Source organism: Pongo pygmaeus, chromosome 13 (genome assembly GCF_028885625.2).
Source record: "Pongo pygmaeus isolate AG05252 chromosome 13, NHGRI_mPonPyg2-v2.0_pri, whole genome shotgun sequence".
NCBI lineage: Eukaryota > Metazoa > Chordata > Mammalia > Primates > Hominidae > Pongo > Pongo pygmaeus.
In genome coordinates this window covers 35,595,467-35,609,909 of record NC_072386.2, presented here as the reverse complement: position 1 = coordinate 35,609,909, position 14,443 = coordinate 35,595,467, and the positions used below count along the sequence as shown (strand labels likewise).

General features: G+C 45.4%; 1 protein-coding gene across 6 annotated transcripts in view; it reads left to right on the top strand.

Annotated features, from left to right (window-relative positions):
- Positions 1-852: 852 nt before the first annotated feature.
- MTAP (methylthioadenosine phosphorylase) overlaps positions 853-14,443 on the top strand; it is a 138,952-nt gene continuing 125,361 nt past the window's right edge. Inside the window, exons 1-2 of one of the 6 annotated variants that reach the window (XM_054500601.2) lie at positions 853-1,343; positions 14,011-14,097. In XM_054500601.2, the coding sequence (XP_054356576.1) occupies positions 1,311-1,343; positions 14,011-14,097 (120 nt within the window). In that variant the 5' untranslated portion in view covers positions 853-1,310. Of the gene's footprint in view, positions 1,511-1,591; positions 2,141-14,010; positions 14,098-14,443 lie in introns of those variants that run through there. The other 5 variants (XM_054500600.2, XM_054500597.2, XM_054500598.2 and 2 more) reach the window with 5 other exon arrangements.

Genomic DNA, 14,443 nt, shown 5'->3' with positions numbered 1-14,443 from the left:
ATGAGAGGACGAAAGTCTATACTGTTTAAGTAAATAGGTTCTATGAGCAGCATCCAGGCTAACATCATACAGTGGTATTTTGAATTAAATTGTACTTGTGTTTTGTTTCCGTATTTTGCCGCTGTAAGGAAAGAGGAAAGCATCCCCTTTCTCGGCCCTCCTCCCACCTCCAGGCTAATTTGCAGCATTTCTACATCTCAGAGTCCACCCTTAAGATCCTTGCCACCCATTATTTTGTTTCAGAACGCTTAATCCATCAAGGAAGGTTAAATTGGATTATCCCAGTAGGGAAGGGATGGGGGCTTTGAGCATGAGGGATTATCCCTGTAAAGGGCTAGTGGTGGGTGGGTGGGTGTGTGTGTGTGTGTGTGTGTGTGTGTGTGTGTGTGTGTGTGCGCGCGTCCTGCTAGTGTTGAATGATGGAGACCTGAGTCTGGATTCTGAATCCAGGTGTATTCGATGCCGCTCCGGCGTAGAATGGGTTAAAGATGCCCCCAGCCAGGTAGAGCCAGACTGGGAGTTGCGCAAGGTCTCCATCCCTTAAAAGCGGCCCCTCAAATTGAAGATGAGTAAATCATAGTTCGTAAATCAGAAAGATTATCCAGTAGTACGTTACTGTTTATTTCCCTTTCGTCATCCCTGAAGTCTTGGGTCAAGTCCATCCCAGCTCTGTCCTCCAGGAATCAAGGGAAATACGCAAACCCGCGGTGGGTTCGCAGCCGCAGGAAGGACAAACCATGCCCCCCCACGCGGCGGCCGCCCGGCGTTAGCTGCCTAAGAGAATCTCAGTGGCCGGCCAGTTCCCGCCTTGGTGAGGATTCTCCCTCCCGCGAGAACTTCTGGAATGCCGCCGGGCCAGATTTTGCAGCTGAGGCCTCCGACGCCACTAATATTGGGCCAAGCGGGAAGTGCTGCTCTTCCTTATAGGGTTTTAGCGAAAGTTAAGTAAGCCAATTAAAGTGCAAAACACACAGTCTGGAACAATACAGCGCTCTATAAATGGTCTCCATTATTATCATTATCCGTTAGTTATAACTGGAGATGAAAAAAAAAACGACAAAAACCTGGAGAACCGGAAAGGTCTGCAAAAGGGGCGGAACGCGGGAACTTCGATTTGGGGAAGGGGTGGCGGGGGAGATCCCACACAAGTAGCCAATCCAGCTGTCCCGGGGAGGAAGAGGAGGAGTCAAGGCCCGCCCCGGGTCTCCGCACTGCTCACTCCCGCGCAGTGAGGTTGGCACAGCCTGTGGCTGGCTTGGTTCCCTTAGTCCCGAGCGCTCGCCCACTGCAGCTTCCTTTACCGTGCAGACATGGCCTCTGGCACCACCACCACCGCCGTGAAGGTGAGATGAGCCCTCCCAGCCGCAGCGGTTCGCCCTGCCGGATGCCTTCTCGCCCCCGCCCCGGGGGACCGAGCCTCCGGGGCCATGCGCCCGGCCCGTGCGCCCCTGCAGCCGCGGGGAGGGACTGGGGCGCGGCACTCGGGACTCACTTCCCGCGCGAGGAGAGGGTACGCTTGCAAATGATCCCCCTGCCGCACGCCAACACACACACAACACCTTTTGGCGTATCTGCACCCGCACCCCGTAGGGCGTAGGCACCCCTTTAGAGAGAGGGATCATGGATGGGAGAGGCTGCGCCCATGCCGCCACCATTCCTGAGAACCACTCTTCTCCCAAGAAAGACACCCGGCTGGAGTCAGCAGGTGTCCGGGCGCCTGCAGCTTCTGTGACCGTCTCCTGGTGCCTTGCGGGACTCCAGCTTCCGCTCTCTGACTCTGCTTGCTGCCTGCGGCCCACGTGGGAGAACTGGTTACTTGCTCTTTTGTATGCTTCCGGCTTCTTTTTCCTCCAAACTTAGGCCTTCTCACTGCTGAAGTTTTCCCCAGCAGCGTAATACTGTAAGGATTCTGAGACTTTCTTCGAAAACGAGTACAGGCGTCCGTTTTTAGGGCTGCACTGTTTGGAGGCCTCTGGCTTGAAACTGCTTTGTTTTGCAGCCTTGCAATTTCCTTGTGCCCTAGGCCCTGAGAGGCGTTGATACAATGGATCACTGTGCCGTGGGAAGCTTTGTGCTGAGGAGGGCACGAGTTCTGAGAGTAGCAGCTGACTTCCCTGGGGTTTTAAACACTTATCTCCTGGTTAGTATTCCGAGAGAGAATTACAGCACATAAAGAAAAATTGATGATAAAACTTAAGACCTCTTCTAGGCAGTTTATTACTGGCTAAGAACGCAGTTAACTTGTTTGATTTTTAGAAATTTTTGGCCTATGGAATAGGAAGGTCTGCGATCTTCTCCAAAGTATCTCGATTCCCTACACTCGACTGCAGTTTTCCCGGGAGAAGGCGAATCTCTGCGGTCAGTGTACAATCAGCCAGATTAGTTTATTAAGCCCTTCCAGGTTTAAATGAGCCACTTAGAATGAGAGGAATGGTGAAGGGTGTTGCATCCAGACTTACATATGAAACTTATTTTGTCGTTTTGAAAAGAATCTTGCATCCAGCAAATATTTATAGAAGGCCTCTCTCCCCTGCCTTCATTGTTTGGTGGAAACAAGGCAGAAATGGTTTTCATGAAACTCCTGTGAAGTATGACTTCTCTTAGGTGCTCATCTATAAACTGAGAATTTTACTGCAGAATTTGCTAGGAGGGCTAGAATTATATTGTCTATGTTGCACATGGTAGAAGCTTATTAAGTGGTAGTGCTTATAAGTGGGGGAACTGAGATTAATTTTGAATGATTTTTTCCCCAACAATTATGAAGTTATTGTGTTAGGTATCATTAGGCCACAACTTTTCATCTTATCCTTGCAGGAATACACTTCAAGTGCCATTAAAAACGGAGAAAGGGTGTTTAAAACAGTCTTACTTTAATCTGGTTAGCATTCTCCCTGCCACACCGTTTCTCTTCAAATTAATGCAGTGCATTTAAGTGCAGAATGGGCAATGTGATTCTCAGAGACCTGATGTAAATATTGAATAATGTGTATTTTTGGTCTTGGCAAGCTTCTGGATATAAAATTAAGAGGTACATGTGGTGCTAGGAGTGCCTGCTGATTTCTCTTTTAGTTTAGAACAGATGACAGCTTTGCTGTAGAGATTCCATGATGCCAGCACCGTATTCCCCAGACTTCTAAGGCAACACTCTGTATAGAAAATGTGAGGTGCCAGTGTCCACAGCAAAATAGGTTAATAAAAACCACGTCCTATTCCCAAATTATAGAATGATGGGGCTGGAGTGTTCCTTCAAGACCATCCGTATAGCCACACAAATCCCTTTTGCGGGTGTAAAGTTGAGGCCCAGAAAGGTCAGCTAAGGTGTCCAGAATTACACAGCTGGACCTAGATAATGACAGAATTGGGCCTAGAGCCTGGCATTCCACCAACTAGATGTGAGGCATTTCTGAAATCTGAAGTGTGGTCTCTCTGCCCTGTTTTCTTGTGACTTGATAGAATGTCCATTTTGAAGAGGGAGGCAGAGTGCATGCAGAAAGCAGGCTGCCTCCAGTGCCCGCTGGACACCACCCAGGTATAGGTATAGGAGGCACATGTGTGTCTGAACTCCACTGATGTCACTGGCAGGTCCTTTGAGAGGTTGCTGGATTTAAATACAGTAACATGTAACACACTCAGCCCAGTTCTAGGTACTCGTTTAATGTCAGCCCAAGTACCTCTCTTCTTAAAATAGAGATATGAACAGGGGGTGGATCTTAAATTCATTCTCAATTTTAGAGGTGCAGTTAACTCATGCAAGTGAAAGATTCCACTGAGTTTTGGATTGGCAGTATAATATTTGGCATATCTTTCAAATCTAGCCATCTACTGGTGAAATCCTGTTCAAAAATATTTATTGAGTACCTGCTAGACACTGGGGATGCAGCTTTGAGTAAGCGAGGCCTTTATTTATTTTCTTCAAGTTTATATTCTAGTCAGGGTGGGAAACCAACTGACATGAAAGTGAAACAGCAATAAGATTCCATTGGGTGAGGGGTGTCAGAAAAGACTCCTAGGGAGGTGGATTTTAAGCTGTGCAGTAGTCTGCCTCCAAAATCTGTATGTTGAAACCTAATCGCCAATGTGATGGTATTAGAAGATGGGGCCTTTGGGCGTGATTGGGTCATAAAGGTGGAGCCCTCATGAATGGAAGCAGTGCCCTTACAAAAGAGGCCCCAGAGAGCTGCCTTATTCCCTCTACTAAGTGAGAGGACACCATCTATGAGCCAAAATGTGGGCCTTCCTCAGACATTGAATCTGCTGTGAACTTGAACTTGCCAAGTCTCCAGACTATGAGAAATTTCTGCTGTTTATAAGCCACCCAGTCCTAAGATACTTTGTTATAGCAGCCTGAATGGACTTAAGCTGATAGTGAAAATAAGGATAAAGATCCAAGTGAAGACCTGAGGAGAGAGATGGGGGTAGCAGAGCGAAAACCAAGATGTCGCAGAAGTGAGCTCAGTGTAGTAGGAATGGAAATCACGGATGCACAGTGAGAATTGGGTGGACGCAGCTCATAAGGCCATCCTTGTAGACCGTGATCAAGAATTTTGATTTTAAATGTTTTGGAAACTGTTGAGGGGTTAAGAGTGGGAGGTAGCATTTGATTTACATTTCAAAATGATTACCCTGGCTGTTGTGTACAGGATAGCCTGTGGGCAGGGGAAGAGCTAAGAGATCAGGCCAGAAGTCTTGGTGCTGGGGCTGAAGTCTAGGGTGGGAGCCATGGAGGTGGTGAGGAATAATCAGATTGGGGATAGAATTTGCAGGTAGAACAGAGAGATGGGTAAGATGTGGGGAGTGCAGGAAGAAGAACAGGATGATTTCTGCTTTTGACCTGGAAAACCAAAAAGATGATGATACTGGTGGATCATTTCAAAGTGGGCGATAAGGGTCCACGAGTGACTCCTTGGAGCCAAGGAGGGTGAATGTAGGATTCCTTCCACCCAGATACTGCTGGTTAGGGGGCCAGAGGCTGGGATGCTGAGGGGCCTCTTTGCTGTAGGAGCAGAGTGGGTGGCAGGTTGAGGGAGGGAGGAAGCCACCTGGAGTGAGAGTAATTCAAACAGTCTTTTTTGTAGTTCACTGCAGTGAGAGATGGTCCAGGCAGGGAGTGAGGATATTACCTGGGGGGTAGCCATGGTGAGAGGCAGCAGGAGCCAGAGGCTATGGGATTAACACTGCCATTGTCTGAGAGGACCTCGGGGTGACATTGTCCTCCAGCATCAGCCAAGGGCAGGTGGTATTCCTGACAGAGGGCCAGACCAGTCTTTGGCACCCAGATAGAGGGCATTCTGGAGGCCTCCTGCAGAGTACCATGGCTCCCCTGGGCAGCCTCCCAGCTTTCATTCTGGGAGATTAAAAATAAGACTTGGCCAGGCGCAGTGGCTCATGCCTGTAATCCCAACACTTTGGGAGGCCCAGCTGGGCAGATTACCTGAGCTCAGAAGTTCAAGACCAGCCTGGGCAACATGGTGAAACCCCATCTCTACAAAAAATACAAAAATTAGCCAGGCACAGTGCTGCACGCATGTAATCCCAGCTACTCAGGAGGCCAAGGTAGGCGAATCCCTTGAGCCCAGGAGGCAGAGGTTGCAGTGAGCAGAGACTGCGCCATTGCACTCCAGCCTGGGCGACAGAGTAAGATCCTGTCTCAAAATAATAATAATAGTAATAATAACAACAACTTGTTAATCATGGTTGCTGTGACAAGGAGGGGATATGGTCCCATTGTAGGTTGGTAGTGAGTTACAAACATAATGATATTAAGGGAGATGGACAAGTCATGGTTTGTAGACTGTGAAATATGGGCCTTTACACTCTGCTTTGCTTTCTCGAGTGTGGCCCTCAAGGGCCTTCAGCCTGAAAGTCCTTGTGTGGCTATCTGAAACTGAGGACAACCCGCAAGCCCCAGTTGAAAATCAAATGACCAACAAGCCTTCATTTTTTTTGCCTAGGGACACGAGTGCATTTTAGGCAGGACAATTATTTCTTTTGTAGGACTGTCCCAAGCATTGCAGGACATGGAGTACAACCCTTAACCCCCTCCGCAGAAATGCCAGTAGCACTCCCCCTAGTCATGACAGCCAGAAATAGCCCTGTTTCCAGACACTCCCAGGAGAGCTGTTTGACATTTAGTTGAGGACCCCAAGGCTAAATCCCAAAAAAGACTACCTGCTGAAGAGAGGTAGGAGCAGCCAGGTTTTGTACTGCTCAGCAGAGTAAAAGGAGGAAATAAGGGCTTTTTTTGTTGCTTTGAGGAAGTTTATTTTGATTTTTTATTTTTGCCGGGAGTGGTAGGGTATACAGAAACAGTGACTGATAGTAATACATTATTTCACTTTATTCTCTTGATAATTGTATGGATTAGTAAAAATCTTACCCTTATAGGTACAGTTGAGGAAGCAGTTAAGGAAAATGTTTGTATGCAGTGGATTCTGGATCCTTACCTGTGGTTGTAGTCACGGCATTCCAGCCTGTGCCTCAAAAGCATCTAAAGCAGTGGTCCTCAAAGCATGTCATGCATTCATGTCACCTGGTCATTTGCTAGAAATGCAAGTTCATAGGCCCCACCCCAGTCCCAGTGAATCAGAAACTCTGGGGCTGGGGCCCAGCAATCTAGGTGTTGACGAGCCTTAGAATATTCAGATGTCCACTGAAGTTTGACAGCCACTGACCTAGAGAGCTTTGGAAAGGGTGGCCATCTACATTTTTAACAAGTTCTTCCCTTAGTGTAATAGTTTCCTGTTGCTGCTATAACAATTTTCACAGATGGAGTGGCTTAAGACAACACACATGAGGCCGAGCATGGTGGCTCATGCCTGTAATCATAGCACTTTGGGAGGCTGAGGTGGGTAGATTGCTTGAGCTCAGGCGTTCAAGACCAGCCTGGGCAGCATGGTGAAACCCATCTCTGCAAAAAATGCAAAAAAATTAGCCAGGTGTGGTGGTGCACACTTGTAGTTCAGCTCCTTGGGGGCTGAGGCAGGAGGGTCACTTGAACCCAGGAGGTTGAGGCTGCAGTGAGCTGAGATTTCACCACTGCACTCCAGCAGCCTGGGTGACAAAGTGAGACTCTGTTTCCAAAAAAAAAAAAAAAACACACACACACACAAACGTAATCTCTTACAGTTCTGGAGTCCACAAATCCAAAATGAGTCTTACAGGGCTAAAATTAACATGTGTATCAGGCTGGTTCGTCTTAGAAAAACCATTTCCTTGCCTTTTTCAGTCTTCTGAACCTGTAGAACCATGAGCTAAATAAGCCTCTTTTCTTTATGAATTACCCTGTCTCAGGTATTCTGTTATAGCAGCAGAAAACAGACTAAGAAAACTGTTGTGCTTATAAGAGATTGGGACACAGACACATACAGAGGGAGGACCATGTGAAGACACATGGAGAACGTTGCCATCTACAAGCCAAGGAGACTGACCTTAGAAGAAATCAATCCCAATCTCACCTTAATGTTGGACTTCTAGCCTCCAGAACTGTGAGGAGATAAGTTTCTGTTGCTTATGGGGAAAACCCATTTCCTTGCCTTTTTCAGCTTCTGGAGGCACCAGCACTTCTTGGCTCATGGCCCCACATCATGTCCCCTTTTCTCTCCCTCTGCTTGTATCATTATATCACTTTCTTCCTCATTTGACCTTGCCTTCTTGTGATTTCATTTAGGTCCCACCCAGATAATCTAGGATAATCTCCCCATCTGAAGATCCTGGATTTAATCATATTTGAGGTAACATTCCCAGGTTCTGGGAATTAGGATGTAGCTAGGATCTCTTTGGGACAGGGGCATTGTTCAGCTTGCCACATTCAGCCCATGTTTTAAAAATTTATGGTCTAGGGGCCGGGCGCGGTGGCTCATGCCTGTAATCCCAGCACTTTGGGAGGCCGAGGCAGGCGGATCACAAGATCAGAAGATCGAGACCATCCTGGCTAACACGGTGAAACCCCGTCTCTACTAAAAATACAAAAAATTAGCCGGGCATGGTGGCAGGCTCCTGTAGTCCCAGCTACTTGGGAGACTAAGGCAGGAGAATGGTGTGAACCTGGGAGGCGGAGCTTGCAGTGAGCCGAGATCGCACCACTGCACTCCAGTCTGGGCGACAGAGTGAGACTGTCTCAAAAAAAAAAAGAAATTTATGGTCTAGGCCCTAGAGCAGGTTGCTTAGTTCTGAGGGCACTTTAGAACCACCTGCGGAGCTTTAAAAACAAACTACGCCTTGCCCAACTAATCAGAATCCCTGGGGCCTGGGCTCTGGTATTGAAAGCTGGAGAGGGGGAATGTCCTAGTATCCAGCAGCTGGCTCAGGAGGGTGGGTGGGTCCCACTGTTGCTCCACAAGCATAGGAGAGCTCTAACAAAGTATGCATTAGGGAAAACCCTCCTCTAAAAATATCTGGCCATTTCAGCAGGTGAAGTGTGTCTTTAAGAGGGTGTCTGCCCTTTAGACTGGTATCCGTACTTTGCAAGGGGCGTTTGGTCAAATAAAAACCATGGATGTTTTGAGCGCTTGCATCATCCAAGCTTCTCTGACTAAAATATAGAGTCACTGTATGAGTTCGCTAGGACTGCTATAACAAAGCACTACAGACTGGGTAGCTTATGCAACAGAAGCATTGTCTCCTTACAGCGCTGGAGGTTAGAAGTCGAGGATCAAGGCGAGATCAAGGTGGATTTCTTGTAAGGTCAGTCTTGGCTTGTAGATGGCAATGTTCTGCATTTGTCTTCACAGGGTCTTCCCTCTGTATGTGGTTACATCCCAGTCTCTTATAAGGACAACAGTTTTCTTAGTCTGTTTTCTGTTGCTGTAACACAATACCTGAGACAGGGTAATTTATAAAGAGAAGAGGTTTATTTAAAAGAAATGAAAGGGAGACGAGGGAGATAGGAAAAGGAAACAAAAAAGAGAGAGACAAACTTTGCTTCATAACAACCCACTCTCACTGGAACTAGTCCAACCCAATGAGAGCAAGAACACCCTCCCCTGGGACTGCATTAATCCCTTAATGGGGGTGGAGTATTACCATGACTCATGACTCAAACTCCTCTTAAAGGTACTACCTCCCAGCATCACTATATTTGGGGACCAAGCCTCAACATGAGTTTTGAAGATGACCACATTCAAACCATAACATGAGGTATACTGCATTAGGGCCCATCCCGGTGACCTCATTTGATCTGAATTACCTCTTTAAAAACGGCAAATACAGTCACATTCTGAGGTACTGAGAGTTGGAACTTCAACATATGAACTTAGGGGAGACACAATTCCATCCATAACCATTACCTACAAGGGTGGCCTACAGAGGGGGTGTCTTGTCAGAGATGGAGCCCCCAGCTATCCCTGTGGACCCTATTGCAGGTTTTTAACAGTCTTCACAGCCTGAGACAGTTGGTTGCTCCCTCCCATACAGCTAGGCTTCCAGGATTTTGCAAGGCCCTGACAGGCTTCAAAGCCATGTCAGCCTAATAATGAAGGCTTCCATCTGCTGTGCTTGCCAAAATTGTTATGGCAACCAGAGCTAAAAGACTGCAATGCTCAGATCGGGCTGTGCCAGCTCCACCTCTGGCTCGCTTACCTTATGAGCTTGAGGCACTCAGAGGCAGCCCATCTCCCTGGCATGAGCTAGTCTCAACCGCTTGGGGTCATGGTATTTTGAGAATGCCATTATAGAGTGCTGGGTTCCTTACGGCAGTACACCCAGGCCTCAAAGTGATGGTGAATGGTTTCTGGGACAAAGAAGGGTTGGTAAAATCTCTTGTAGCTAGGTACTAGTGGAAATAGACAGAGTAGGGGCTAGTATGCACCCTTTCCACATTGCTAGAAGTAACTGTTCTGACCAAGTGAGCTGGTATTTGGATAAATGCTTTCACAGTCTCAGAGAAGTCAGACCCTTGGATTCCTTTGCTCTTGAACAAAAAAAAATTTTTTTTTCACTATGAAAATGCTTTCTTTGGGGTGTCTTTAGAACATGTGATGTCAAGACACAACAGCAAGTGCACATACAGTAAGACATGGCTGTCATAGAACAGATTGTGTGTGAATAAATGGTTCACACCACTTCCACCCTTTACACAGTAACAGAAGGCTCTAGGCCACCTACCTCCTCCTTGGCTCACTCAAACTCTTCTTCCTCCTCAGCTGTGGCCTCCTGCTACTGCTGGTACTCAGACACCAGGTCGTTCATGTTGCTCTCAGCCTCGGTGAATTCCATCTCGTCCATGCCCTCACCCGTGTACCAGTACAGGAAAGCTTTGCACCGAAATACACCTGTGAACTGCTCTGAGATGCACTTGATCAGATCCTAGATAGCAGTGTTGTTGCCAGTGAAGGTGACCGGACATCTTTAGCCCCCAGGGTGGGAAGTCACACACAGCTGTTTCTATATCTTGGGGGATCCAACCAACAAAGTAGCTGCTGTTCATGTTTTGGGCATTAAGCATTTGCCTGTCCACCTCCTTCATGGACATGTGGCCCCTGAACATGGCAGCTACCTTTAGGTAGCAGCCATGGCAGAGGTTGCAGGCAGCCATCATATTCTTGGCATCAAACAACTGCCAAGTGGGCTCACGCATCATGAGGGCCCAGTACTGCTGGTTGTCCCGGCTGGTCAGCAGGGGGAAGCCATACATGAAGTGCAGGTGGGGGAATAGGACCATGTTCACGGCCAGCTTCTGCAAGTCAGCATTGAGTTGGCCAGGGAAGTGCAGACAGATGGTGACCCCACTCATGGTTGCAGACACCAGGTGGTTCAAGTAACTGTAGATAGGTGTGGGCAGCTTTAGGATTCTGAAGCAGATGTCACAGAGAGCTGTATTTATTATCAGTGCAGAAGGTCTAGTTTTGAGAAGTTTGGTTTGATGGTCAGTCAGTGGAAAAGTGTGGCATGAGCCACTAGCTTTTAAAATCTGTCAAGGACCTTGATTGACTCCCTATTTCAGAACTCTATCTTGTGTAATAAAGAAGTCCTGGCTGGGCAGAAATTCCATCTCAGGTCTTGAACACATTTCCTACACAGTCTAGAATTAACTGGACTGAGGACTGACGCTTCCCGTCCAGGAGGCCTGGCAAGGTCTGGTCATTGTTTCCTGAGGGTGGATGAGGTCATTGAGAAAGAGTTTTCCTCCCCTTTGAGATGATTCACTCAGATACCTGGAGTCACTGTTTCTGTGCTTGTTCTGTGACCTTCGTCATGAACTTGACCTCTCTGAGCATGTTGCCTCATAACATGGAGACAAAAAAACTTTTCTAATAAGGTGTAATGTTATGAAGGACTCCAGGGGATATTGGGAGAGGGCACATCATAGTGGTTAAGCCTGAAAGACCTAGATTTCTATCCCAGCTTTGCTCCTTATGATTTGCCCTTGGACGAGGTTTTTAATTTTTGTGCTTCTCTTTCTTCGTTTGCAAAACGGGTAACATTCTATAGGGCCCATCTTATGGTCCTGATGAAATAAGGTAAGGCCACTGAAGCACTTAGCACAGTGCCTTTAACATGTAAGTCCACAGACACAGTTGCTTTATTACTAAGGCAGTCCTGAGTTGACACAAACTTAGAGACTCAAAGGAATGTGGATAGAATTGGGCCATCAGTGCTTGGGTACTTCATCCCAGTTGTACTTTGCTGTGGAGCCAGCAGGTGGCGACATTGGCCACATCTTGGCCCTGCTGGCCTCCATCTTAGAAGTCCAGTTTCCTGGGATGGCGGGACTCAGTTGCTACACATGTCCCTGTATCCCTTGCACAATGTGGGTTTCCGTAAACAACTGGACCTAGTTAAGTGACTGGATGGGCTTGCCTGCAGATCATTCCAGAGCAGTAGCCACTCTTGCTTTCATGTCCAGGGCTACTACATGTTCCTTGCTGAGGGCTGAGTTGCCAGCTACCCAGTGCAGAGTCATTATGCAGCCAGGTGGTGCAGAGTGAAGCTTGGAGTTGCTGAGAGTGAGCTCAGGGGCTCTGAATTTCAGCGGGACACCTGGTTAGCACTTCTCAACAACTGCTACAATGCTGGGCAAGTTCACCTAAACTCAGAGGGTGGCTCCAAACAAAGCCCAACTCGATTTGTGTATTTGATCCCAAGCATCCAGTGTTGAATCCAGAATCTGAGATGCCATGGCTCAGGGAACACACAGAAACAGCCAGGTCAAAGTGGTGATAAGTTAAAAAGCTAGTAGCTGAATCCCCAGGTAGTTGGCTGAGAGTAATTTCAGAGTCAGCAGTTCATATCTGTGACCCAGGTGAGGACATGGGCTGGATGGTTTCTTAGCCTCCTCATGACTTGTGGTGCTTCAGAGGTCCACGGAATGAAGGATAAGATGGAGAAGCCAGGCTAAGGAAGGATTGGGATTTCCTAAAACAGTATGAATTTTTGTTATTTTCTATTGAAGTGCCGTTATTTAAATGTATTGACTTAAGTGAACACCTCTGTTGATTTGAAAGCTATAATACTGGTTACTCTTTAACAATAATGTTAAGTTCGTTGACATAAAGTATGTTAACCTGCGGTGGTTTTAATAATATACCTCCACAAGATGGCGCCAACATCAAAGCCTGGCTTCGCCACTTAAGGAAATTGTGGTGGACAGTCACAAATTATGTAACCATGTCATGGGAAACAGGCGGAGTTCTTCAGTAAAAACCTCACTTTCCTTATGTATGCAAATTCATATTTATATATTGTAAATATACACATAGCATACTCATATAAGAAATTGTCCTTATTTTCTTGTTAATTGTCCTTATTTTCTTATTTGTTTTTTGTTGTTGTTGCTTTTGTTTTTTTGTGTTTTATTTTTTTCAGGAAACTGAGCCAGAAAGGTAACCATTTTTTTTACGTGTTGATAGGACTCAGCTTGTGTAACCTGACCTGAAAATTATTTAATTCAGTGTTCACTGAATTCTTAACTCTGGAATTTTTTTCTTGAGGCCTACTTTATTTTATTTAGTTACCCTTGTGACAATAGATTTAAAGCTTTTCATTGAAAAACAACAATGCTCAGGTCACTTCGCATTAATTAGGTTTCTAATAAAGTTAGCCTGGCACTGTTTACTCTCTCCTTTAGGAAGTACCAGCCCAAGGAAATTTCCCTAATGATGTGTTACTTATTTTTAGTTTTAACAGTTTAGTTAATATTTATTTATTTTTGTAATTGTTCTTGTTTGTCTTTCTTAATCATCAAATTAGATCAACTGTCAGAGGGTAGTGCTAGGTTTCTTTAACTCAGACAAGGACTTTCAAGATAATCTCTGAAAAATGCAATACAATGCATGAACTTAAAAAAAACTTATAACTACCTTTTGAATTACTTACTTATATTTGCATAAATGTATTTACTGAGTAATATACATGAGTATGCTATATGTATATTTGCAATATATAAATATGAATTTGCATACATATATGAATGATTGTTTTCATAAATGTATATGCGGGTAACTTTTCATGCAATTTCAGTCTCCTCTGTCTGCATTCTCTCCTAGCTCTGTGATTCTAATGGCGTGGGAAAGATAGTCTCTCATTTCTTTATCAAATTGAACAGTGAGGAGAAATCAATACCAAATGGAATACTTAATATTTTATATCCCAGCAGTCTTCTGAACATTCTTTACTCTGTAGTCCATTTGACAGAGAAACAAAATTGATCAGAAGGTACTTTCCACTACCATATTTGCCTACTTTTAGGTTTGATTTTCTAACTTGAGTTGGTTAAAGTGCCTCTCTATGCTGACTTGTAATTCAGACAGTCAGAAGTAAATGTGATGTAGTCCAAAAAGGTGCCTTATGTTTTGGTTATTTATAGAATATAGAAGGCCTTCAAATGTTTGTTGATTTTTATGGAAGGCTTTGAAATATTTGTTGATTGATATTCAGTAATTTTCAGATTTCAAAAAAATAACTAGGGCTTGGCAGGAATGGAGAAGAGCATATGAATAAATGAATTTGCTTAGAATTTTATTTCTAATAAAAATTACCAAATACAATAATCTTCTCTGTCTTTTTCTCTCTTAGATTGGAATAATTGGTGGAACAGGCCTGGATGATCCAGAAATTTTAGAAGGAAGAACTGAAAAATATGTGGATACTCCATTTGGCAAGGTTAATATCCAACTTGTGGAGACATGTTAGTTTTTTCATTTCTCCTTGCTGGCTTGATTTTTGAATTAAAAAAAAAAAAAAAAGAATTGCTTTTGTTTTGGCAGCCCAGGGCTGTCTGCTCCCAGCAGAGAGGGCCAGAAGTTCTGCTTCTGGGTTCCATCAGCTGAGAAGGTGTCTGATGGGTGCCTCAGACTTTGATGTTTTGAGAAAATGGCTACTGAGTATGTGAGCCACTACTCATTCTGTTGCTGGAAATCAGATACTCATTTCAGACCACAGACTGATTTCAGACTGTACTTTTCAACTCTACATTCAAATCTTCTAATTTGTGGCCAATAGGTCACAC